General features: G+C 37.8%; 4 protein-coding genes and 1 pseudogene across 6 annotated transcripts; 1 reads left to right on the top strand and 4 right to left on the bottom strand.

Annotated features, from left to right (window-relative positions):
• The first annotated feature begins 317 nt into the window (after window positions 1-317).
• LOC117632374 lies at window positions 318-12,862 on the top strand (annotated as a pseudogene). The gene is made up of 25 exons (XR_004586465.1): window positions 318-645; window positions 916-1,023; window positions 1,364-1,556; window positions 1,727-1,985; window positions 2,192-2,248; window positions 2,358-2,438; window positions 2,658-2,744; window positions 2,846-2,903; window positions 3,017-3,084; window positions 3,167-3,259; window positions 3,339-3,395; window positions 3,485-3,577; window positions 7,753-7,908; window positions 8,030-8,082; window positions 8,217-8,385; window positions 8,477-8,540; window positions 8,909-8,988; window positions 9,135-9,288; window positions 9,531-9,592; window positions 9,751-9,813; window positions 10,217-10,275; window positions 10,604-10,685; window positions 11,366-11,412; window positions 11,530-11,775; window positions 12,528-12,862. The product of XR_004586465.1 is annotated as an uncharacterized LOC117632374 (transcript).
• On the bottom strand, window positions 4,760-7,505 carry LOC117632373 (ER membrane protein complex subunit 10). Of its 2 annotated transcripts, XM_034365831.1 has the most exons (8): window positions 7,077-7,505; window positions 6,602-6,664; window positions 6,401-6,496; window positions 6,254-6,301; window positions 6,024-6,095; window positions 5,762-5,820; window positions 5,264-5,354; window positions 4,760-5,176 (listed from the first exon to the last, which is right to left on the bottom strand). In XM_034365831.1, the coding sequence occupies exons 1-8, from the start codon at window positions 7,413-7,415 to the stop codon at window positions 5,021-5,023; spliced, it is 924 nt and encodes a 307-aa protein (XP_034221722.1). In that variant the 5' UTR covers window positions 7,416-7,505; the 3' UTR covers window positions 4,760-5,020. The 2 variants fall into 2 exon arrangements, with proteins under 2 accessions (XP_034221722.1, XP_034221723.1); XM_034365832.1 differs by lacking the exons at window positions 5,264-5,354; window positions 5,762-5,820 and having other exon boundaries at window positions 7,077-7,468.
• Window positions 12,863-16,333: 3,471 nt separating the features above from the next.
• Window positions 16,334-17,486, bottom strand: LOC117630010 (protein TIC 20-II, chloroplastic). The gene has a single exon (XM_034362707.1). It carries the CDS (start codon window positions 17,259-17,261, stop codon window positions 16,596-16,598), a length of 666 nt encoding a protein of 221 aa, XP_034218598.1. The 5' UTR covers window positions 17,262-17,486; the 3' UTR covers window positions 16,334-16,595.
• A 60-nt stretch (window positions 17,487-17,546) lies between these two features.
• Window positions 17,547-20,151, bottom strand: LOC117630009. The gene is made up of 2 exons (XM_034362705.1): window positions 19,296-20,151; window positions 17,547-18,093 (listed from the first exon to the last, which is right to left on the bottom strand). Exons 1-2 carry the CDS (start codon window positions 20,061-20,063, stop codon window positions 18,031-18,033), a joined length of 831 nt encoding a protein of 276 aa, XP_034218596.1. The 5' UTR covers window positions 20,064-20,151; the 3' UTR covers window positions 17,547-18,030.
• A 172-nt stretch (window positions 20,152-20,323) lies between these two features.
• Window positions 20,324-23,625, bottom strand: LOC117630008 (protein kri1). Its single transcript, XM_034362704.1, has 2 exons — window positions 21,426-23,625; window positions 20,324-20,608 (listed from the first exon to the last, which is right to left on the bottom strand). The coding sequence occupies exon 1, from the start codon at window positions 23,509-23,511 to the stop codon at window positions 21,460-21,462; it is 2,052 nt and encodes a 683-aa protein (XP_034218595.1). The 5' UTR covers window positions 23,512-23,625; the 3' UTR covers window positions 20,324-20,608; window positions 21,426-21,459.
• Between the last annotated feature and the right edge of the window lie 288 nt (window positions 23,626-23,913).

Below are 23,913 nucleotides of genomic sequence, written 5' to 3'. Positions count from 1 at the left end.
ATCCATTCCATTGGCTGATGCAGAAGAAGAAGAAGAAGACAGAAGACCGAAGACCTGCTTGTGTATTTGATTATAATAATAAACTTGTCATCGTGCAGGCCCCATTTAATAATAATAATAATGTTGTAAGACTTGACTCGCACACTTTTGATTGGGTAATGCAACGTTTCATTCATCTGTGATTGGTTGGTTTGGGTTCAATATACAAAGTCAACATAATCTTTTTCTTTCTCATTTGACGGGGAAACACTATTCATAATTAAACTTTAAAATTTTAAAAACAGACGAGAAACAAAGAAGGATACCCGAACACAACGGCAGTGCCCTGCCCAGTCAGTGCCAGTGGGAGAGAGATAACATGAACATCAACATCAACGTATTCGAAAAAAGACTTCCATTTTTATGCATTTTCAAAGGGCATCGTCGAAATTAAAGTAGAAATCTTGGGCAACCTTTTGCTTCCACTAGTATAAGTAAGCCACAAGACAAACACTTTCTTAGAGAATTGAATTGAAATGGCGAAGCTGCCATGCCCCGTTACTCCTAGTCATCAGCACCTGTTTTTGCTAGTAATGATAATAGCCTTGCTTTCTTTTTGCTTTCGTTGTTCGCTTTCAGAGATCATTTTCGAAGAGCGTTTTGAAGGTATCTTTATCTTACTTGCTTCTTTCTCCTTCCATCGCTTCAATTTTACTTTACTTAGTATATCACTGACTTGCATTTCCCATTTTTACTTGCTCCTCTGAGAAAATATCTATAATTGTTACCAGAAAAAGGAAAATTAGTTAAGATTTGGTTTTCATTTTTGGTTGAGAATTCAGAGTTGCTTGTTTTCTGTCAAAGAAAATGTGTGAAAAGCAAAGCTTTGACAGTGTTTAAGTTTTAATCTTTATTTTGTTGATTTGTTTGAGTTAGAGGGGTGGCAAAGACGTTGGGTTAAATCCGACTGGAAAAGCAGTGAAGGCAAAGCAGGTTCCTTTAAACACACAGCTGGAAAGTGGTCTGGAGACCCAGATGATAAAGGTATATCTTCTCTCACTTATCATTGCTGCTATTTCTCGCAATATATATATATCACTTATCATTGCTGCTATTTCACTGCTATGCTATGTTGTAAAGTCCTGCACTGCATATATATACAAGTTGGTCTCTGATGTGTTTTAGAATTGTTGGAAAACCCCTGACCAATTCAATGTTATTTATCATGTCACATTTTTTTCCTCGAAATAGAATTTAGGGTTGAAGGTTTGTGAAAAGTAAACGCATTTCTTTCCTAATGTAATGAATTGCAGCAGCATTAGTACTCGACAACAGTCAAGGTAGTTAAACTTCTGGTTTTATGATGGTATGTGAAATCTTGCAGGAATTCAGACATCAAATGATGCCAAACATTTTGCCATATCTGCAAAGATACCGGAGTTCAGCAACAAGAACAGGACGTTGGTCCTCCAATACTCTGTACGGTTTGAGCAGGAAATTGAATGTGGTGGGGGTTACATAAAGCTTATGTCTGGATTTGTTAATCAGAAGAAATTCAGTGGGGACACTCCATACAGGTTAGAATTCTCAATTCTCAACAGTGTCGCAGTTTTGAGCTTCTCTTCAACCAGCAATGATTCCTTAAACGGAAACTGTTCATTTGTTAATTTTATCTATGGTTTTCTCCTCATCTCCTGTTTCCTGTTATAGATGTTCATCCTTGTTTAATTAATGTTTCTTTGTGTAGTTTAATGTTTGGACCTGATATATGTGGCACGGATACAAAGAAGCTCCATGTTATTCTCTCTTACCAAGGCCAGAATTACCCCATCAAGAAGGATTTACAGTGTGAAACCGACAAGTTGACTCATTTTTACACATTCATTCTTAGGCCTGATGCAACGTATAGTGTCCTAGTTGACAACAGAGAAAGGGACTCTGGAAGCATGTACACAGACTGGGATATTCTTCCTCCAAGAAAGATTAAAGATGTTAATGCAAAGAAGGTAGATTAAAAGCGTTGATGCAAAAATCGGTTCTATCAAGTACTTAAATACTCACTACATATTCATTAGTCTTTTATGACTTCACTATGATAATGTTTTCAAAGCTCAGCAAATCTGTGAACGACCTTTTCTTAGAGAGTAGGTTATAAATTTGAATCCCTACAATTTTTTCCTTTATCTTATAAGTATCATTTTCTCTCCCATAGCCAGCAGACTGGGATCTTAGAGAATACATTGATGATCCTGATAGCATCAAACCTGAGGTATGGGAACTTTATTTTTCTTCTTTTCCTAATGCTCGTCTCTGGGACTTATCTTTGTAGTGAATATATCATGTGTTACATACTGTTGATGCATATCCTGGTATTTCAGGGACATGATTCAATTCCAAGAGAAATTTCAGATCCAAAAGCTAAAGAGGTTAATTGCTTATGGAGTAGTACTATAAACAAAGCTGCGTATCTAACATATGTTTGGCCTTTCTGATGTTGGACAACTATTAGACCCTTCATTGTGTAATTGAACCATCAAAAGGCTACTCTGTTCTCCAATACTATCTTCCCTTTCTCTAGTTTGACTTTTAGTGCTGTTCTCTTGCGGTTTGATGAGTACATATTTATGGAAAGATGAGAAATTTAATCAATAATTTGTTTGTTTTCCCCTTCTAATTAGCCTGATGACTGGGATGAAGAAGAGAACGGTTTATGGAAAGCTCCAAAGATACCAAATCCAGCTTATAAAGGACCATGGAAACCCAAGGTAGGTACCGTAGGTTAATTACTTTTAGAGGTAACAGATAAAACTGAAGGCCAATTATTTTTTGCAGTTTCTAATTAGTGTAACTTATTCTGGCATGTCAGAAAATCAAGAACCCCAATTATAAAGGGAAATGGAAGACTCCTTGGATTGATAATCCTGGTAACTTTGATTGGATAGCTATACTTGCTCTGTCTATATCAGTAGAGATAATTGCATGTGCAGATCTTGGAAAAATAAAACATGCTAAGTTTCCTTTTTCTCATCCTATGCAGAGTTTGAAGATGACCCTGATCTTTATGTGCTTAAGCCAATTAAGTACGTGGGTGTCGAAGTTTGGCAGGTAGGACATTATCCATTTGCGAATTTGAGGATGGCATGATCACTAATTCATTATGTTAATGGGGTAAAATAATGTGATGCAGGTAAAGGCTGGTTCAGTTTTTGACAACATTTTAATTTGTGATGATCCTGAGTATGCCAAACAAGTTGTCGAGGAAGTCTTTACCAATAGAGAGGTAAGCCTCTTTTGACTGTCACTGGTATTTCCAAGTTCATTGGCAGTTCATCTTATGCACTTCACTTATGGCGTCTCAGGCTGAAAAGGATGCCTTTGAAGAAGCAGAAAAAAAGAGGAAGGCACAAGAGGAAGAGGTTCGTGAGCGTAATAACTGGTTTATTAGAATTTTCCGTCAGGCTTAGTTGAGTTTCGTTCATAAGTAGTTTGAGCCCTTATTGTGCAGGAAGCTCAAAGAGCGAGAGAGGAGGGTGAAAGGAGGAGACGAGATAGGGGTTATGATCGAGGTCGAGACAGACACAGAGACAGATACCGAAGGGTGTGTTTGAATATTTTGCATTAATTGTTTCAACTTTCATCTAATATAGGTTTTTTCAATGATCACGTTTGCAATAAAGGTCACTCAAATCCCTTATACCTAACCAACCAGCTCTTGGTCTAATGGTAGGCAGTGTCCTTGTTATGTTTTCTAGCTAATGACCATAGTATCTCCCTCAATGGAATATGCCCCAGTTCAAATCTCCCCCCTCCCCCATTAATCAAAAAAGAAAGAAGAAAAAAAAAACAAAAACCCCTCATGAGTATGCAGCGTCCAACCAAAAGCTGTTTCATTTCCTTCCAACCAAATGAGAGTTGAGAAATACTTCTTGTTATCCTCTTTTCTTCATTTCCAATGAAATTGGGATGATTTCCTCCTGTTGTGGCTGTTTCTGAACTAAAAGCCTATTTGAGACCTTTGACCCTTGCAAATAAATAGGAAGGTGATCAATTAATTGGACAGTTTCTGTGGAATTTTGTAGCCGCTGGCCAATTGACTTAGATTCAGTAACTAAGTTGTAACTTGAATTAATGTTTTTTTTTTCTCTGCCCTACTTCTAACTTGGATGTTTTATTCTGCAGCACCGCCACCGTGATTGGGATTATGATCATGTAAGCATCATTCAATGTTCTATGATCTGTCGTTAAATTAAGCGCACCTACTTATTACAGTAAAGATTAGATGGCCTTTTTCTAATTAATTCTGTAATTTATTGATTTGCCCTTGCAGGACGAGCTATGATTGGGTCTCTGGCCTCTGTCGTGTTGTCAAGAGATCCGGAGATGTTTTATTTGGATGGCCTTATTCGCATAGCTTTATTTCTCAAAGTATTAGCTTCCTTCCTCTGTTAATTTTAACGAGTATTCCTTGAAGTAGCAGCAGCTACGCCTGCTTTACCAACAAACAAAGCCTGGCTTTTTTGTTTTTCTGGTTTCTTTCATCTTTTTCTATTTGTAGCTGCCAAAGTTCAAACTCTGCATAAAAAATATCAACCCTGCTCCGTGCATAAAAAATCAACCCTGGCATTAGTTCATAGCCTGGCTTTTTTCTATTTGGTTGGTTCATAGCCTCGTTTCCGGTTGTTCTCATCTGATAGTCGTAGAGATGCACGTCATACCAATTCATGAAGCTACCAAAACTGGTTGCAGTTAATAATGATTCTCTCCATGGCGCCTCGCAATGTCATTTGTAGCATTTGTTTTCTTTATTTTGCAACTGCTGCAAAATCCTTTATTTACATGCAAAATTCTTTATAAATGCTAATCCTGAACCCTTCATCAATTCAACCTTCCATTCCCTACTGAAAATATAACAAAATTACTAAAAATTTACAACCCTCATGAAGGTCCCCATGGGATTAAAGATACAACAAAAAGGTCAAACCTAAAATGTCATTCATTTCAGGTGACGTCAAATCTTTGAAATGAAAAATGAGCAAACAGACTATCTTCTTCGCACAGCAGAACTTGACCCACGCTGGACTGCAGCTGGCTGCTGTGCTTGGCCTGCTGGCTGACCAGCACCCGGTTCCTCTGCCATGTTCATTGCTTGGGTTATGGCGTTCATGACAATGAGCCCAAGAGGGATTAGGTACATCCACTGGTACATAATAAATCAGAAAGGTAAATCAATAAAATAAATCTATGGGAGGGAAAGATGGAGACGATTAATTCTGTTGATACTCACATATTTTGCCCAAAGGGACCTTTCTGGTGGTGGTACAACTTCACCTTCTCCTAACTCACCTCCAAGAATCTCCTCAGCAAACACTGGAGCTCTGTGAAAACATTTTGTCATAAGATATTAACTTATAGGGCCTTCACAAAGACCTCCAATGATCAGGGTAATGTAAGACTGTAGATAGTATCAGGATTTAACATAACACAGTTAGACCATTCCATTGATTACTAATACCCTGTACATCACCTAATAAATAATGCAGATCAACCAGATCAAATGCCAATTTTGTATCTACATTTCTATCAACCATGGAAAATTAATATTAAAAGAAAATACAACTGATATAAACGCACAGGGTACTCTTTTAGATAATCAGGTTCACCTTTTTCTATTAACAAAGTTGAGAAGTATGAAATAATTAACCTTCCGTGAGAGTTTAAGCAACCAGATCATGCCAGAATCTCAACATATAATGAAAAAAGAAAAAATGCAAAAGCATTTCACCTTGGTGCTTGCTCACTATTCTTCAAAACCGTGTGAGAGTTAAAAGACCACTTTCCAGGCTGAAAATACCCACACAAAAAAAAGAAAAAGGCATTGGAACAAGGTCAGCTTATTCAACACAACTTTCTTTTCCATCCTCAGAAAGCCTCTACTTTTATTCACACACCAAAAAAAAAAAAAAAAAAAAAGTTGCCACACATCTACTCATCTTAAGTCCATTGACAATAAAAACCAGAGAGAAAAAAAATCGATCCCAACTTACAAGTTTCATTTGCCGAGGATATGGACATGCCCCAGGCGAACCATAATTAACTGCCAAGATATTAATTCCATCCTGTAATACAAATTTGATCAAGAATAAATTGCATAAGACTTGATGATTGTAAAGCTACAAAAATATGTCTCATTGAACTGTAAAAATAGGTATATAGTCTGAAATATCATCCAAACCATGGGAAAACAACAGCAAGAGCTTAGAAAGTTGAAAGTTACCGTGTGTATAACAAAATGCTCATCCAAACCATCCCGTGGAAGACATCTCTGGATATTTAAGAAAGATTGTTAGTAAACCTGCAGCCTTAGTGATCATATTTGTATTGGAACCATAAAACTACACGATAGAGGGTGCGTAAGACTTACCGCTTTTACTGAAGAAATAACATAATCCCTCCCCGGAGGATTCAAAACACTGGACGGCAATCTTATCCTATAGAAGTCATCTCCCTTCAGTAGTAGCTACAAGAACAGCATCAACATTTCAAATTAAGAAAGAATGCTAATTTGAAATGGTAAAAGCAGAAAAAAAACACATAAGTTTGGGGGGGGGTAGAAAGAACTTACTGCAAACTTCTCCTTCTCCTCTTCAGTAAAAGCATTCCTCGAAAATCGTAGCTTTGTAAGGGTCTGTGATCAATAAAACCATGTCATAGTTAAGCTGCATCTTAGGTTTTCTAGTATTACAAAGTGAAATATAAGGCCCGAGAGTTAGCAAGTAGAAAAAACTAAGCATGAAACGATGCTCCACTAAAAGGTACAAGCAAAAAGTCTTAAGCAAACTCCATAAGTTCATCATCATGCACTTGAATCCATTGCCTTACACCTACGAATTTATCAACTATATATTCCTTTCTTTTCACCTAATTTTTTAAAGAAGCCGGTCTAAAAGACAAACAAATCCAGTTCAAAATTGTGAATTCCAATCTCAAGAATCACCAATAGCCCATTTAAATGACAACCAAAGTCACTGCAAAACATGAAATTGCAGCTTCGCACCAAAATTAGAAGGATAAAAGAAGAAGAGAAGAAAGCAACCAACCTGACCACCGTGATTCCATGTCTTCAAGCGAGCACTGAAAGTACCAGCGGGCGAGAAATCAGAGTCCCCAAAGGCGTGATGGAGCTGGAATTGGATCTTAGAGTCCGAATCCGGATCGGAAAACCTCTTCCTGGAGGTTGATGAAGTTGGTGGTGATGGTGGTGGAGGCGAGGATCGTGTGTATGTGAGATCAGGAGACTTAGTGTGCAACCCTCCTTCTAGACCGAACTCGTCGTCGTCCAATAAGAGCTCATCGGATTGGAAAGCTGCTGCTACTGAAATACACAACAAGGCGGAGAATCCCAAGACCAACAGCGAGCGAGAGAAGGAGAGAGCCATTGAATTTGAGTTTCAGTTTCAGTGTGTGACCTTTTATGAGAGGATTGATCGGAGTGAGGACTGGAGAACGATAATGGGCCCAAAAGCGAAATCGTAATGGGCCCGGGGCGACCTGCAAATGTATAAACCCACGAGGGCATATGAGCAAAACAAATATATTATTAAAATTAAATACAGTGAGTGAGCACAATCTCACAAACAAACACAATCCAAATCCTCTTTTAATATTTTTTTCCCCAAAGCTCTCCAAATCCGTAACGAACCCTAATCTCTTTCTCGCTCAGTGAGCCAACTGAAATCCACCACTCCAAAGTTGTAGAGACGACTAGAGGGGGAGTGATCAGCCATGGACGCGCTGAGGAAGCAGCTGGACCAGCTTATGGGGGCCAATCGAAACGGCGACGTCCGAGAGGTCAACCGCAAATATTACGATCGCGAAGTGTGTCGCCTCTACTTGGTTGGGCTCTGCCCCCACGAGCTTTTCCAGTTAACGGTAAATCAAATCCCTTCACTTCTTTTCATTAAAAGTTGGTTCCCGAGAGGAAAATAAATTATAACTAGGTCTTTTGCCATAATCTTGAACCTAGATGACATTTTTACTTTTGCGTTGTCAGAAAATGGATATGGGTCCCTGCCCTAAGGTCCACTCGTTGCAGCTCAGAAAAGAGTATCCTTTTCAACTATTGCTTGCTTCAATTGTCTTTGAAATGAATGTACATTTGAAGGCTGAGATGAAATTTTCTTATTTATATACATGCTTGCTGATATAATTCAATACCAGTAAAGCTTAACTCTTCCCAGATACGAAGAAGCCAAAGCAAAAGGGACTGATAACTATGACAGAGACCTGGAGGATGTCATAGATAGGCTCATTGTTGAGTGTGATAGGAAAATTGCTAGAGCTCTTAAGCGCCTTGAGGATGATGATGCAAAGGCTGCTATTGCAATTTCTGTCTCTGAAGTTACTCAGGTAATGGATCATTCAATCTATCCTTTTTTTTTTTCCTTTATAGGTAAAAAATCACATGGTTACCTATTTATTGATTCTTGTGCAATTCCAGACGCCAGAGGTACTCGAGTTGTCAAAGCAGATCAAGGAAAAGTTGAAAGAAGTTGATCAATTTGGTAACCTTATCTAATTGCTATTTTCAAAACAGAACTTGCCTTCTCTTTGGTTTGCTTGGATTTTGTGTGTGCTTGTGTGTGTTAACAATACACAGATGCTTATCTTTCTTTCTTTTTTTCTAAGTTTCGTTAATGCACCCAAGTTGATGAATCACTAATATATATATATATATATACACACTTAACGTTTGGCATTTGTACTGTGTTTCCACTGTTCATGCGTGGTCTTATATTGTGGCTGCTGTTCTTAAAATGGTCAAACCTTTTGTTTTCTTATATATATTGTTCAGTTGCTTGTAAATTATCAATTCTTGAATATGCACCTAGAAATCTATTTTCTGATTCAAATTGTGGACGTAAATTTGCAGATCTTGAAGGCAAGACAGATCTTAAGATTCGGGCTATGGAGATAGTAGACGAACTCAGAGGCAAGAGAGCAGATAAACAGGTACCAAATATCTACTTGTTGAGAAATTCATTTGTATATGTACAAACTGAAATATTTTCTTGCTGTTCCAGTGTATTATTCCTTGATCTGGATAACTGGTTGACAAGTTTGTCAGCTCTCTAACATATACTTTTATTTTGTTTTAGTCCATGCTTCTTTTGGATGCTTTCAATAAGGATAGGGCATCCTTACCTCAACCCCTGCCAAACCCGCCACCTTTGGCACCCTTGCCTGTAGTTGTTCCCGATGCCCGAACACAGGAAATGATAAATGAAAAGTTGAAGAAGGCAGAGGACCTTGGTAATTTAATACCTACTCAAATTATTTGGATTATGGCTTGTCAAGTGGTTTACTAAGTGAGAATACGTTATATTTTTTATTAATTTGAGAGAAAGGACTTACTCCATTACCTTATCTTTTCAAGTGGTTTATGGCTTGTCAAGTGGTTTACTAATTAATGCTCTGTGTATATATTGGGCTAGTTTTCTGTTTTTCTGGAAATCAGGTTACGTATAGTCCCTAAAGTTCTTTGCCATCTTCAGGTGAGCAAGGAATGGTTGATGAGGCACAAAAAGCGCTGGAAGAGGCTGAAGCACTGAAGAAGGTATTCTTAAATAAAATAATATTGTTTTGTATTAAGTGGTTCACCTGTTCTGCAACCTTTTTTAATATCCTTCTTTTTGTTCCGAGTTTTGCATTTGCTGTGCTTTTTTTTTTTTCTTGTCAATGATTGGTGAGTGACTGTTCATTTCTTCTCTTTAGCTGCCTGCCAGACAGGAGCCTATCCTGGATTCCTCCAAGTACACTGCTGCTGATGTGCGCATTGTGAGTTCATTTTTCCTCCATCTATCTATTTATTGGTAACAACAAAAGAATCTACTTTATAACACTTACATTCTCACATAGAAAGTACTCATAGTTGTTGTCCCGACACTTTATGGTTAGAAGAAGTGGGATATTGATTTTCATGTAATCTCAGAGTTACACTTGTAAACTTCTTGGTTGTCCTCTTTGTTGTCTAAACATTAAAACTGAATGGATTGTCTACATCTAGGGTGCATTTTCACGCAAGTGTTACTTTCAGATTGTATGTAGAATAAAGAAATGATGAACAGCCCATGATAATGTTTGATACTCTTGCAAGAATTCCTGTAATAGGGTCCAACTATTTGCTTATTCATTTCACTGCTGAGCGTCCCTTAACTTGTAAATTATGGTGTTGTTTCAGACTGATCAAAAGCTACGTGTTTGTGACATCTGTGGAGCATTTTTGAGTGTTTATGACAGGTAAAGTTTGATTTTGAATAATCATGCTTGCTACTCTAGTTTCTAGCTTTTCTGGGTATACATAAAATTAGTATTTGGGGTTTCAAGTGCTTCAGCTTTTGACCCAACGATTATACCTCCTTGTCACCAGCAGGCTCTTGTGCCCAGTTTTACGAGGATAACTTTTGCAGCTACAGAATGTGCGTCTTTTTCTGTTTTATGTTTGTAGATCATGCTATTGTTGGCTAGAAAAATTATGTGGAATCTGTACCGTACATGAACATAACCTGTTCGGGCTATTGCATGTTTGAATTGAATGAAATATTCTGATTCTTTTTGTTGTTTTCAGTGACCGTCGTTTAGCGGATCACTTTGGCGGGAAGCTTCATTTAGGCTATATGCAAATCCGTGAGAAGTTAGCAGAGCTGCAGGTATGATGCTCCTTTGTAATGATATATACTTCTCTTGGGCTTGTTTCATAAATATATTTCCGTGGGGGTAAAAAAAGGGGCAGATGAACACTAACTTTTGTACACTAATGGACATTGTTTTGAAAAATGTGTTTCCTGCATTTTAGGCAAAGTATGTCTGAAAATATATCATCAAAGTATTACAATTTTACCTGGAAAGTCTGAATTGTTTTAAGTTCGTATTCTGAAACTGTTGGTTCAGGTGCTCTGGTAGTGTTTCAAATCTATAGAGATTCTCATAATATGGTATCTGTGAGTATAATTTTTCGAACATCTTTTTCATTTTTGGCTTAGGTTGGATCATAGCATGTGTACTTATGAGAATGAAATGTATACACCTATTTGGTTGTAGTCACCATGTAGATTTTGCATTCATTATAATAATAAAATGAAGTAAGATTACTTAACTTTTGAAAAAGGGAGGTGGATGGTTGTCCAAGTGATATTCTAATCTCAGTCCTTTATTGATTCTACAAATTGACATCTTCACTTGCTATGATTCTTTGCTTATATGTTGCTTACCAATTATGTACCTCTGAAGCAGGACATGTTATCTCTCTCCATCAAGTGATTTGTTATTTCATGTCATCCTATTAACAAAAGGGGTGTCAATTGTACTTTTTTGGTTATTCAATTTTCAGGAAGAGAGAAACAAGATTCGCAAGGTTGATCGGTCTGAGGATAGGAGGTAACTCTTAATGTTCTTTTTTTTAATTAAAGAAATAAAAGTTCTTTCCGAAATGTACCCTTTACGTGAAGCTTCTATAAAATATAAATCTTTATTCTTTAATTATTTTCCATGTAGATCAAAAGAGCGAAGTAAGGAACGCGACAGGGAATCAAGTAGGGATAGGGAACGAGGAGATAGCCGCGACCGAGGTAGGGATCATGATCGTAGGAGCAGAGATCGTGATAGGTATTATGATCGAGATCGCGGATATGATCGTGAGCGTGACAGAGATTCAGATCGCTCCCGCAATTATGATTCGAGAAGTCGCCGTAGATCACGCTCACGATCAAGGGAGCGTTCCAGGGATTATGATCGCCACAGGTGCGTACTCTTCCATGGTGGCCATATTTGAAAGTATCTATTCATTTGGCATGCATGCTTCCTTTTGTTTGATAAAGGATTAAAGTAACTTTGTGCAATGATTTCAATATCATTTTTCAAATGTTTCAAGATCATGCAATGATTTGAGTGCCAGTTTGGTTCTGTTTCCAAGAAATAATTCTGTTCTCTGCATCCTCATAAAAAAGCGCACATGAAAGTTCATTTAGAGATAATTTTAGAAAATAATTGTCTTTGTGTTTGCAATTTTATGAAAAAGGAATCATCAGCTTCTTTTTTACTTTGAAATAGACCTAATGTGTTTTCTAGTCGAAGCCTGTAATTGTAACTAAGTGTGAGTGCCTTGCATACCTTGTACTGGATAGTTTGAAGCATTGCTTTCAAAATTTTGTGGCTTCTTTTCAACCTTTGGAAATTCTTTCCCGTTTTGTCATTGTCCACATCTGTCAAGAGAGTTGCTACCTTTTATTGACCACAAGCCATGTGGCAGTCCTTGTTTTCTGTGAGATGGCCGTGAATTTGAAGCTCGTCATATTACTATGGCCAGCTTACAAGCTTATGTAGCTAACCATAACATGTCTTTTCTTTGGGGTGATGTAAATGCTTATCATAGGGATTTTGTTAAGTTGCTGATTTTGCCTGGTCTTGTAGGTGTGATTGGGACCAAGTCATGTGTATATGCAAATTTGGATACTTTTTAGTTGATCACCTGATATAATAATTTGTTCTTGCAGGCGTTATGATCGGTACTAGGTCATCCTTGCTATGGAGCATGTGGCAAAAGCATAATTTGTGTTCTTGTCTAGGTCAGTTTTAAACTCGTGTACCAAGATGATTTTATGTGTTTCTTTTTCGATATTGTTTCTGTTCTGGAGTTGAGCTGTTTGACCTGTGATGGATGTAAGGACTGCTGCTTAGTTTTTCTCAACTTCGTGTTTAAGAGGTATGTTTGAGAGGTATGTTTTACTCTGTTTTAAGATGGTATTTGCATTTTGCTTCATATTTGGATGTAATTTTTGGCCATCGAAGAGTGGCTGTAATTGAAGTAGTTACCTTTGCTATCTTGAAATTCGACTTCAATTTAAGATATAAATCATTTAGTTTAATCCATCGATATGGAGTGAGGTGGGAAAGGGTTCTGGGGGCTGAACCTGAACCTTCCTTAACTCATCATTAGCATCAATCCTTGCGTTGAAGAGGACAAAAGCTGTTCAAGAATTTTAGGAAGAGGGAAGTTTGTCGCTACCAAAGTAAATCTTGTGCAGTATGTGATTTGGTTTCGTTTATCTCGGTGGTCATGTGCATTTGGTGGGAGTGCAAGTTATTGTGAGGTTTTAAAATGATTGCTGTGAGATTGTTGCTCTCCATCTGTTTTACATGTTATGTGCTCACCGGAGTGAGCGGCTAACGATGTATGGCCCGTCTTGGAGTTGAGAAAATTCAGTTGACCCCATAATATATGCGGTCTCGCAGACCCCATGATGCAATGTAATTGACCAACACATGTAACTGTCAACTTTTTTTTTTTTTTTTTTCAATCAAGAGTTCTGCAATTGGTAATTGTGTTTGTTTTTTCTTTTTTTGGGGTACTACTTTTGTGTGTGACTATTTTAGTAAATTTACAATAATGCCATGGTTTGAGTGAGAGAATGTAGCCAAGGGAAATCATGAAATCTTGTGGTCCTGGCAGGCAAGCAAGAAATGAAACAGAATTAACTACGCAAAATTGAAAGTATTATATGGAATTCAGAACGGAACGGATGTGAATTCTTCTGAATTAAAATTATAGAAATTCGAAGGTGAAAGAATTTGGTGAATTACTTTTAATTATTTTTTTTCAGGCCGAAAAACAGAAGAAAAAAGCTCTCACTGGCTTAGAGCGCTCTCTCGTTGACACAACAAATTTTCCCTAAAATTTGGAAACGCATTGTTATGCCAAATCTAAATTCTTAAATGACTAAAACAAACGAAGGGAAGAACCCCAAATGCGAATAAATGAATTTTCACACTTTCGGGTTTCATGAATGAATTTTTGATTTGGGACAATCTTAAATGGGAAAATTTGTTATTGAAACTCCAAAATATGAAAATAAACATGAAACTAATTAAATTAGAGTTGATAGGATTCTCACAAGCAAATTCCTCATTTGATTCAATCATGTCGGTTTTGGAAATTACGAATCCAATGTAATCAGCCAAATCATTGAAATCAATTAGAATTGGATTGGATCTTGCACACCCCTAATTTTGGGGTTTCGGTAATGAAGTTTCACATTTTGGAGTTTCATGATTAGATTTTCGCATTATGGAGTTTTCAGTAATGAAATTTCGTATTTTGGGGTTTCAGTAATGAATTTTCGCATTTCAAACATCAAAAATAAAAAATCCATTACTGAAACCCATAGTGCAAAAATTCATTTAGAGAAACCCCAAAATGAGAAATTTCATTTTGTGAAACCCTAAATGCTAATAGCGAAACCTCAAAATACAAAAAAATTATTTGGCAAATGAATATTTGCACTTGGGCTTTTGATAATGAATTTTCACACTTTGGGATTTCATGAATGAATTTTCGCATTTCAAAGTTTCGGTAATGAACTTTCGCATTTCAAGCCTCAATATTTGAAAATCCATTATGGAAACCTCAAAGTGCGAAACATTGAAATGCAAAAATTCATTATTAAAACTTCAAAATGAGAAAATTCATTTAATGAAACCTTAAAATGCAAAAATTCATTAGTGAAACCCTTAAATGCAAAAAATGATTTCTGGTTTCATAAATGAATTTTCACATTTACAGTTATAGATAATGAATTTTAGCATTTTGGGATTTCATGAATGAATTTTCGCATTTCAAAGTTTCAGTCATAAACTTTCACATTTCAAAGTTTCACTAATGAAGTTTCACATTTTGGGGTTTCATGATTGAATTTTCACATTTAAAACATCAAAATTCGAAAATCCATTAAGGAAACCACATAGTGCGAAAATTCCTTTGACGAAATCCTAAAATACAAATTAGAGAAACTCCAAAATGAGAAAATTCATTTGGTGAAACCTTAAAATGAAAAAAATTCATTAGCGAAACCCTAAAATGCAAAAAATTATTTGGGCTACCATGAATGAATATTTACATTTGGGGTTTCGATAATGAATTTTTGCATTTTGGGATTTCATGAATGAGTTTTCCTATTTCAAGATTTCGGTAATGAACTTTTGCATTTTGAGGTTTCGCTCATGAAGTTTCACATTTTTGGGTTTCATGATTAAATTTTTGCATTATGGGGTTTCGGTAAGGAATTTTAGTATTTCGGGGTTTCATTAATAGATTTTCACATTTCAAACATCAAAATTCAAAAATCCATTATGGAAACCTCAAAGTGCAAAACCCTAAAATGCGAAAATTCATTAATGAAACCCCAATTTTAGAAAATTCATCTAATGCAACATTAAAAATGAGAACATTCATTAGCGAAACCCAAAAATTTGAAAAATTATTTGGAGTTTCATGAATGAATATCAAACATCAAAATTTGAAAACCCATTACGGAAATCCCAAAGGCCCCATTTGGTTCACATAACGGATTTGGGGGGAAATAATTTCCCACGTCATTTCCCAACGGATGGGAAATAGAAGATCCCTTTCCCAATTTTAGAAAATTCATCTAGTGCAATGTCAAAAATGAGAAAATTCATTAGCGCAACCCAAAAATTTGAAAAATTATTTGGAGTTTTATGAATGAATATCAAACATCAAATTTTGAAAACCCATTACGGAAACCCCAAAGGCCCTGTTTAATTCACAAAACAAATTTGAGGGAAAATCACCTCCTATGTCATTTCCCGACGGATGGGAAATGGAATATTCATTTCCCATGTTCAATAATACTGGAAAGTAACGGGAAGATATCATTTTATTTCATTTCCCATGTTTGTTTTGAGTAGGAATGGAAAACAAAGCCTATATAATTTTTCAATTATACCCATATTACATCACAAAAAAAATTATTTAATAATATATTGAAATTTCAAATTGTTAATGAGGACAAAATGATCATGAAAAATGTGCATTTAATGTTCGCTCATTTTTCCAAACTTTCCCATGAGGAGGGAAAACAAAATCCAAGTTGAGAGAAGGGCTTCACTTTCCCATTGTGCGAGACAATCATTTCCCATACCTGAACTTACCAAACATAGAAAAACAATTAATTTTTCATCCCCAAGTCTCTTTTTCCATGAACCAAACGGGGTCAAAGTGCAAAAATTCATTCGGCAAAACCCCAAAATGAAAAAATTCATTAATAAAACCCTAAAATACCAAAATTCATTCATGAAATCCAAAAAATATCGGTGGGACCCTGAGATACAAAAAATCATTAACAAAATCCTAAAATGGGAAAATTTATTCATGAAATCAAAAAAATTGTAAAAATTCATTAGTGAAACCAAAAAATGCAAAAATTCAAGAGTGAAACCCAAAAATGCAAAACATGAGTGAATAAATGCGAAAATTCATTTGGGAAACCATAAAATACGGAAATTCAACTATAAAACGGCAAAATGCAAAAATTTATCATTGATGATCTCTCTCTTTTTCGGTCGTAATGATGATCTCTCTTGGTCACATACATAACATACACAGAAACATCAATCGTTTGACCTTAATTTACCGGAAACAGGTGAGATAGTAATTGACAAGCGGTTCTAAAATTGAATTGAGCAGCTAAAATTATGAAATGAAATTATACACCCACAAAGGCAAAACCATGGCGGATGGCGGATGGCGGATGAACGTCACAAGTTTAGAGCTGCCTGGCAGCGGCATCAGCAACAAAGGGCAAATAGGGAGTACGACCCAAAATGGAACTCACCACACTATACACAAAGCAGAACACGCTAAATACGAAAATACCATTATGCCCCCAAACCATCAGCTTATACCCCAACCCGGCCCGACCCGGACTGAATATCCTCTGGATGAGCAGGGGCAGAACCAACAGCACGTCCAAGGTCACCGCCTGCATCGCGTTGAACCTCACATAGTGGCTGAAGCTAGGGTTTCTGACAACTCCCAGATAGAGGGCGAAGAAGGCCACGAAGCTCGAGTAGGGCATCGACCTGTAGAGGCTCAATAACGGGATTAAGGGCTCGAAGAGAAGCCCCAATTTGGGGAACTGGAAGAAGAGGTAACGCCCGTACTGGAGGGAGTTGAAGAAAGGGAGAGTGTATGCGACGGCCGAGATTAACCGATCCGTGGCTGGGGTTGGTGTTGTTGTCTTCTTGTTGTTGTAGGAGGACATGCAGGTGATGTTCGATTTGGGTTTGGATTTTCGCTTCACCAGTTGAGGGAAAGAGATTGACCGGGGCGCCGCCAGGGTTGACGACGGGAAGGAGGAGAAAACATAAGATTTGGGTATTAGGGTTTTTGGGGTGGCGGAGAGGTGGAGGAGAGCTATGGAGGAGGCCATGGCTGCTACTGCAACTTGTGTGAGCGAGAAACGAGAGCTTGCGTTGAGTCGGTTTATTTTAATTTAGGCCAAATGAAGGAAGACATGAACAAAGATGAACCGCCCGCTTGGCGAGCTGAAGCCCAAATTCAGGCTCATGAGAGCAATAGCCCAATGGCTCATGTTTGATTTGTGGGCGCAAATTGGAAAGAAAATTTATTTGATTTCCAGTTATACCCCTAACTTAGAAATATGCAAAAAGGAAAAAAAAAAAAAAAGTAATTACAGATCAGATCACGACGGTCATAAAAAACACCCTCAACATATCTCATCACAGAAAAAATAAAAAATCAGTTTTCACAGATTTACAGAAACTCAACAGCACCACCAGAACAGAAGGAACCCATATGTCATTATATCTATTATAAGTAAATTTATATGATGACAACAACTGACTTAAATTTGAAGCAAATTTTAGTTAGCCAAAAAGCCAACCTGACCCAATCCCCCTGTCTCCCTGTCTCCCTGTCTCACCCTACTAAACGTAGATATCCATTCTTCCATTTTCTCTCTCCTCTTTACCAAAATTGTTGTAATTTTCCCCGCAAAGACAGAAGTATCAAGCCAACTATGTACGCACAGTATAGTAAACAAGCACACGTATTCAAAGTTTAGGACCTCCCAAACCAGAATCTTCCACATCCACTTCAGGCAAAGGAGAAAACTAAAATACTATAAAAGCCCCCTGGGTTGATTGAGATTACTTGAACCATATCTCTGCCTGCACAACCTATGAAGAAGCCCTCAGTTCACTTTTCTGACTGACTTCATCCCCAAGATTCTGTGATTCAATCTGCAAAATTGATATCGATCAACTTTAGCACCAGCTCAATTAGACAAGAAAAGCCTTCACGAAAATGATCGAGCAGCACTATAATTATTGGAATTCCAAAATCCATAAAAACAAGAATCATGTCATAAATTTAGACATATCAACTCAGAACTATTACATGCTCTATATGATAAATCTCGTCTACCAACAGTGGACGCAGTAACCGAAATTAGATATGTCTTGAACCACACAAATTATCAACATAAAGAAGTTCAACTGGAGGAAAAAAGAAACTAGATTAGGTAGATACTAATCCGGACAATGAGTAGAGTGCCTCAACTAGACCATAGTTGAAACTCTTAAAACCATACCACAACAACATCAATTGTTTTTTTTTTTCTTGGTGCAAATCTCCTATCATATTAGTTTTCTGTGGTACAAGATGAATATAAATATGAAAATAACTTCAACCAAAAACATTATTTTATACTCAACGAAGATGATTAATCTGTGAACGCTAGGCACAGACAGATAACATTTCCAGCAACAGTAAATTACTCAAAGCACTAGAATCTATAAACAATGCATTAAATGGTTTCACACAAATGAAAATCTTAGAATGGATTTTAATTCAAATGAACAAACACAGAGAAAGAGTTGTCATCAAACTCAACAGACTATTAGGGAAGAACGTGCCTCATATTTTAACACCCCGAATCAAGTTTGTCCCAAAAGCACAAGCACATAAGGTTCTTACACCGTAATAGGGTGCCTAGTGGTCCACTCCACTCCTTAAAAATTCTTCTAACCTAGACATGGCTATAATGCTCCCAACTTGTCCAAAAAAACGCAGACTATTGTGAAGATGCCACATCAATCTTATTTAGCTAAATCGGGCATAGCTTGTTAGGAAGGTGAGATATATTACATCATAATTGAATTGTCTCTTAAAGTAAATAGATTTGCAGCTGGTGGCTAGTGTGATCCCATCCTACGATGTTAAGCTACATTAATGTGCTCATATAATAACCTACACAAAGCATAAACTTGGTGCTGATCCTAAATGACAGAGAGTATATGAGACCAAAGCAAAGACTACAATTGGAGAGTTTACATGTATATGAGATATCAACAAAACCCCATGACACAAAAATGAAGCATAAATGACAGAGAGCCAGTCGTATCATATTCATATGGAGTGGAAGCAGATATAAGAAGAATACCTTAGACGACGACCCAGATGGGGAATGAGAATAGTGGTCGGTGTGGTGAGCAGCTGGATTGAAGTTGGGATCAGAAGGGTCAACGGCGGTGCAATCAGGGGGTGACTCGAAGAGGGACAAAGAGAACTGCTTGTCAACAACGCCGACATCGAAGTAAATGAGGCCAGAGCTCGGCACATCCACTCTGATCCCCTTCACTGGAAACCATAGGAACAGTTCCTGAGCCGACACCCCCGATAAGTTGGCGATTCGCCCGAAAGACAGAACGCCCGAGACGTTGAAATCGTAGAGCACCTGGTTCTCGAACTTGGCGTGGCACGGCTGCGCTAGCAACACCCGGAATTCTCCAGTGCTGCCGTTTAGAGAATATTCCGTTATGCCTTTTGGGAGGATCCCCATGGGAAGGCCCTGCTGCCGCAGGTGGTCGTAGATGCTAGACGACGGACTTACGGCGGTGGCCGTGGTGGGGAGGGGGAGGACCACAACCACAACCACTAGGAAGAGGATCAAACCCCATATTTCCAAATTAAGGGATTGTTTGGGAAATTGAGGGAAAATGAGGGATTTTGGACAAGGACCGCCCATCTTTCTTCCTTTGCCTTCTTTGGTTTTGGTTTTGGTTTTGGTTTTGGTTTTGGGGTGAGAGAGAGAGAGAGAGAGATAAGAGAGAGTTTCTTCTGTTTTGTTGATTGATTTTGATTGTTTAAGGTTTTGAGAGAGAGAAGAAAGAAACAAAAGACAGCGTGACAGGGAGGAGGGTTTGGTCATTGGTGTTTTAGAGAGTGTTGGAACTCGGAGGTTAGAATGCAGGCTGGAGCTAGCTAATACCAAAGGACAGCGTTTTTCATTTTGGGGTGTGTTTCAAATTTCAATCTCTAATTCTAACCAATATTAGTTGCTCTTTTTCAAGTCTCTTCTTGACAAGCAAAGGCAGCTTCCAAATTATTTTCATGACCGGCCAAAAATAAAAAAGGGGAAAACCTACAAGTTGATTGAATTGGAATGCCAAAGAGAGAGCAACACGATCATACATAATAAACCTTTGTCATATTTTTGACATTGATAAACAGCTGAATTCGACAATACAAAAAACAATATGATTTTAGTTTATTCTGATTCCTAAAGTACATGTTTTCATAAAATGCGAAAACAAAAGGTGACAATATCGATCAAAAAAGTCTTCCTCCCAACTTCTTCTCAAGAGTTCGCCTCTGTTATGCTGCAATAAGCTTAACAAAACCCTCAAGATGCTTCACCTTCTTTGGAAAAATTGTAGTCCTCCATTCCCATGTTACAAGTACCCAAAAAACAACCTGTGGACATTAAAACCGAATGAGCTAAGAAGTATGGTTTAAAGTGAAATCTGACATTGAGCATCAGTATCCAAAATCCATAATATTTAAGGAAATTTTCAACAATGTGAAAAAAGAAAGAAAACAAAAAAGCAAATTCTAAATATCTAGCTTCAGATATGAATAAGTACCCCCACGTACAAGTAGACATTTGAAACAAAACAAAACATGGCATTGTTTTGGCATAAAATGTGTAAGGCTGACAATTCACCCAGTTACCAAACAGGAAGTTGTAAAAACTGATTAAAAACAGGTACAATTTCAATTAATATAACTTGTGCAATGCAATATCATTTATCAGAAATGGATAGGCATCTTACACATAAGTTTATATATGCCCATGATCTGCATCAGTATAACTCATCAAAGTGTTCCACTTAAATTTTTTTTTACAAATCATCAGTGTGTAACAGTAACAACAATACGCATTCAAATCGAAGTGCCATTACGCAATTGCTTCTTTCCAAAGCCCGAACCCACTGAATGTTCCACAGAATAGTACATGCCCTTTCAATCCCTAAACTGGTATCAACTTGTTTATCTACATAAATCTTTACCCAAAAAAAAAGTATGACCGACCTACAATGTGCAATTTTGCTACAACAGGAACAGTGCGCTAGTAGGTTGAGTTTTAACTTTTAACCTAAGCTACAAACATTTACAATTTATTTCAGATCTTTAAATCGGTACAACATACCATGCAAGAGAGGGAGACAGGGACGATAATACGTGAATATGAAAATATATATCTCAATGCATAAGTTTGTGAAAGAATCACCTGTCCACTGCTCTGTTTTAACTAGAGGTTCTGATCAGTGCTTTCCTTTTTTCTTAGATTTTACAGGCATCAACCCATATGCCATGAGCCTAGAAGCCGGTAACTTTCGTGCAGCTTGGTTACGCCTTCTTCTAGCACTCCTGGATGGATTGCCCTTATCGCCATTTGAGTCCACTACTTGTTTTTTCTCATGTTCTGGGGCACCCGTTGATGATTGTCCGGTGGCATCCATTGATAAATTCAAATCCTTAGCATCACTTATTTTCTGCTTCTTGCGGTTCTTTTTGTTACCCAGCTTTCCTTGTTTGAAAATCTCTTTAACCTTCTGTTTTATCTCATTTCTCTTGTTGTTTGGTACCTTCCACTCTTTCTCTGCATAAGGAGCAAGCTTTTTTAAAGACACATATTGATTCAACTCCTTTTCATCCATCACTAATATCTCAGCAGTAGACAACCCATATCTATTAGGTTTTATTTTAGCATACTTGAATCTAGTCTTCAAGTCTCCAATTGTATCCTCGTAATCCAACTTATAGTATTCATCCATCATCTCATTTTTAGCTTTCTCCAATAAAGCGAGTTTACGCTTTTTCTCTTGTTTACCTTCCTCAGACACTGTCTCTTCTTCTTCTTCTTCCTCTTTTTCTTCTTCTTCTTCTTCTTCTTCTTCCTCCTCCTCTTCCTCTTCTTCCTCTTCTTCCTCCTCTTCCTCTTCTTCCTCTTCTTCATGGTCACCAACATTCTCCTTCTTGAGCTTCAAAACCTTCTCCCTTGCAGCTAAGAACCCATCACCAGACCCAACACTATCCCAACCTTTGGGCAGCCCAAGTAACTCATCCTCCTTATCAAAATCCGGTTTCTCAATCTCACCACCATCCTCATCCATATCACTAACAAACGCTAAGTCAGCATCCTCCGCCTCATAGTACTCCTCACCAAAAGCCGCCTTCATCATCCTATCATACTCCTGGGGATTAAATTCCTTCTCCAACTCCTTGGCATCAAAGGAAGACACCTCGCCCTCCTTAATCCCCGCAATCTCCATAATCTTCTTAAGCTTCTCATCGTTCTCCTTCTTCTTCAAATTTTTCAAATGCCTCAATTCCTCCTCCCTCTCCAACCTTGCAATCTCCATCCTATCCTCCTTACTCTTTCTCTGCTCCTTCCTCGCCTTGACCTTCTTCCTCACCGACCCCTCAACTTGCCTGGAATGCCCCAAAATCCGATCCCCTGCATTCTCCTGGAACCTATGCTCGTACTCCTCTTGCCTTTCAATCTCCATCTCGTCCTCAGACACCATCTCCAAATCCTCCTCCTTTACATCAGGACTGCTTCCCTTGCTCCGCTTATCCTCCTTCCATTGCTGAAACTTAATGAAGTCCCTGAGAAACCTAGCATTTTCATCCTCATCGGGGAAACACTCATTCAATTTCTGGTCGTACTCAGCATTAACAACACTATCATCGTCATCATCGTCCCCCACAGCATTCTTATCTTTTTCTACCAATAACTCGCCATTATCATCCTCTTCGTCCTCGGCAACGGCACTTAAGAATTCTTTCCTTCTCTGCTCTTGCTCTTCATCGTAGACCTTGGTGTTATTATCATCCTCCTTAAGTTCGGGGCCATCCTCGATCAAATGCTTAGCCACCACATCTTTCAAGTACATCTTCTTCTTAGCCTTGCCATTCCCTTTCCCTTTGGCGCGGGTCTTTTCGGTTCCATCAGATTTAAACAATTCAACATCTTTGTTTTTCAAGCTAGGGTCTCGATTTTTTACCTTGATTAGAGCTTCCAAAAATTCCAAGTCTTTATTCTTGGAATTGGCCAAAAGGATGTCGTCTTCGTTCTCGGAGGACGAGGATTCTGAATCAGAGTCTGATTGTCGAGAGGGGTCGGCTACAAGGCCTCGCTTCTTCAACTCCTCGTAACGTTGGAGGTCTTCCCGCTTCTTGTTGTGCTCGTACCTGCGAGCGTATTCTTCATTGATTTTGATCTGTGGAATATCGTCGTTTTCTTTTTCGATTTCCATTACCATTTCGTTTTCGGAGTCGCTGCCGCCGTCGAATAGCTGAAGACCACACATAGTGCTTCCGTGAAATTTAGGCCTCGCTTCTTCTTCCTCACTTTTGGGGCTGGGGCTGGGGCTGGGGCGGGGTTTAATTAGTATTTAGGGTTTCAGAGTGTTAGCTCTGCTTCAAAAGGCTGCCCTTTTATATTATGCATTGAACACCGGAAAAGAAAAATAATACTAATTTTATTCGGAATTTCTTGGTTTTTTTTTCTTTTCCCGTTACTAAGATTAGGAATTTAGAAATTTTAAATATTTTTTTCATTTAATTTGGCGCTCACTGACATTGACATCCCAATAAGCTCTTACTTTTTTTGGTTTCGTAATTATTTACATTTTAATAAGTTAATGTTTTACGTATTTTTCATGCCTTTGCTTTATATATACAGATGTATGTATGGATTATATTTACAACAG

This window comes from Prunus dulcis, chromosome 6 (genome assembly GCF_902201215.1).
Source record: "Prunus dulcis chromosome 6, ALMONDv2, whole genome shotgun sequence".
Taxonomy (NCBI): Eukaryota; Viridiplantae; Streptophyta; class Magnoliopsida; order Rosales; family Rosaceae; genus Prunus; species Prunus dulcis.
This window is presented reverse-complemented; position numbering and strand designations above follow the sequence as displayed.

Coding starts and splice junctions, on each gene's coding strand:
- LOC117630010 (XM_034362707.1), bottom strand. CDS start 17,261: ATGGCCTCCTCCATAGCTCTCCTCCACCTCTCCGCCACCCCAAAAACC.
- LOC117632373 (XM_034365831.1), bottom strand. CDS start 7,415: ATGGCTCTCTCCTTCTCTCGCTCGCTGTTGGTCTTGGGATTCTCCGCC. Junction 6,497..6,601: donor AGGAGAAGGAGAAGTTTGCA/GTAAGTTCTTTC, acceptor CTGTTCTTGTAG/CTACTACTGAAGGGAGATGA. Junction 6,302..6,400: donor TTATTTCTTCAGTAAAAGCG/GTAAGTCTTACG, acceptor TTAAATATCCAG/AGATGTCTTCCACGGGATGG.
- LOC117630009 (XM_034362705.1), bottom strand. CDS start 20,063: ATGACCAAACCCTCCTCCCTGTCACGCTGTCTTTTGTTTCTTTCTTCT. Junction 18,094..19,295: donor CATCTGGGTCGTCGTCTAAG/GTATTCTTCTTA, acceptor TCAATTTTGCAG/ATTGAATCACAGAATCTTGG.
- LOC117630008 (XM_034362704.1), bottom strand. CDS start 23,511: ATGTGTGGTCTTCAGCTATTCGACGGCGGCAGCGACTCCGAAAACGAA.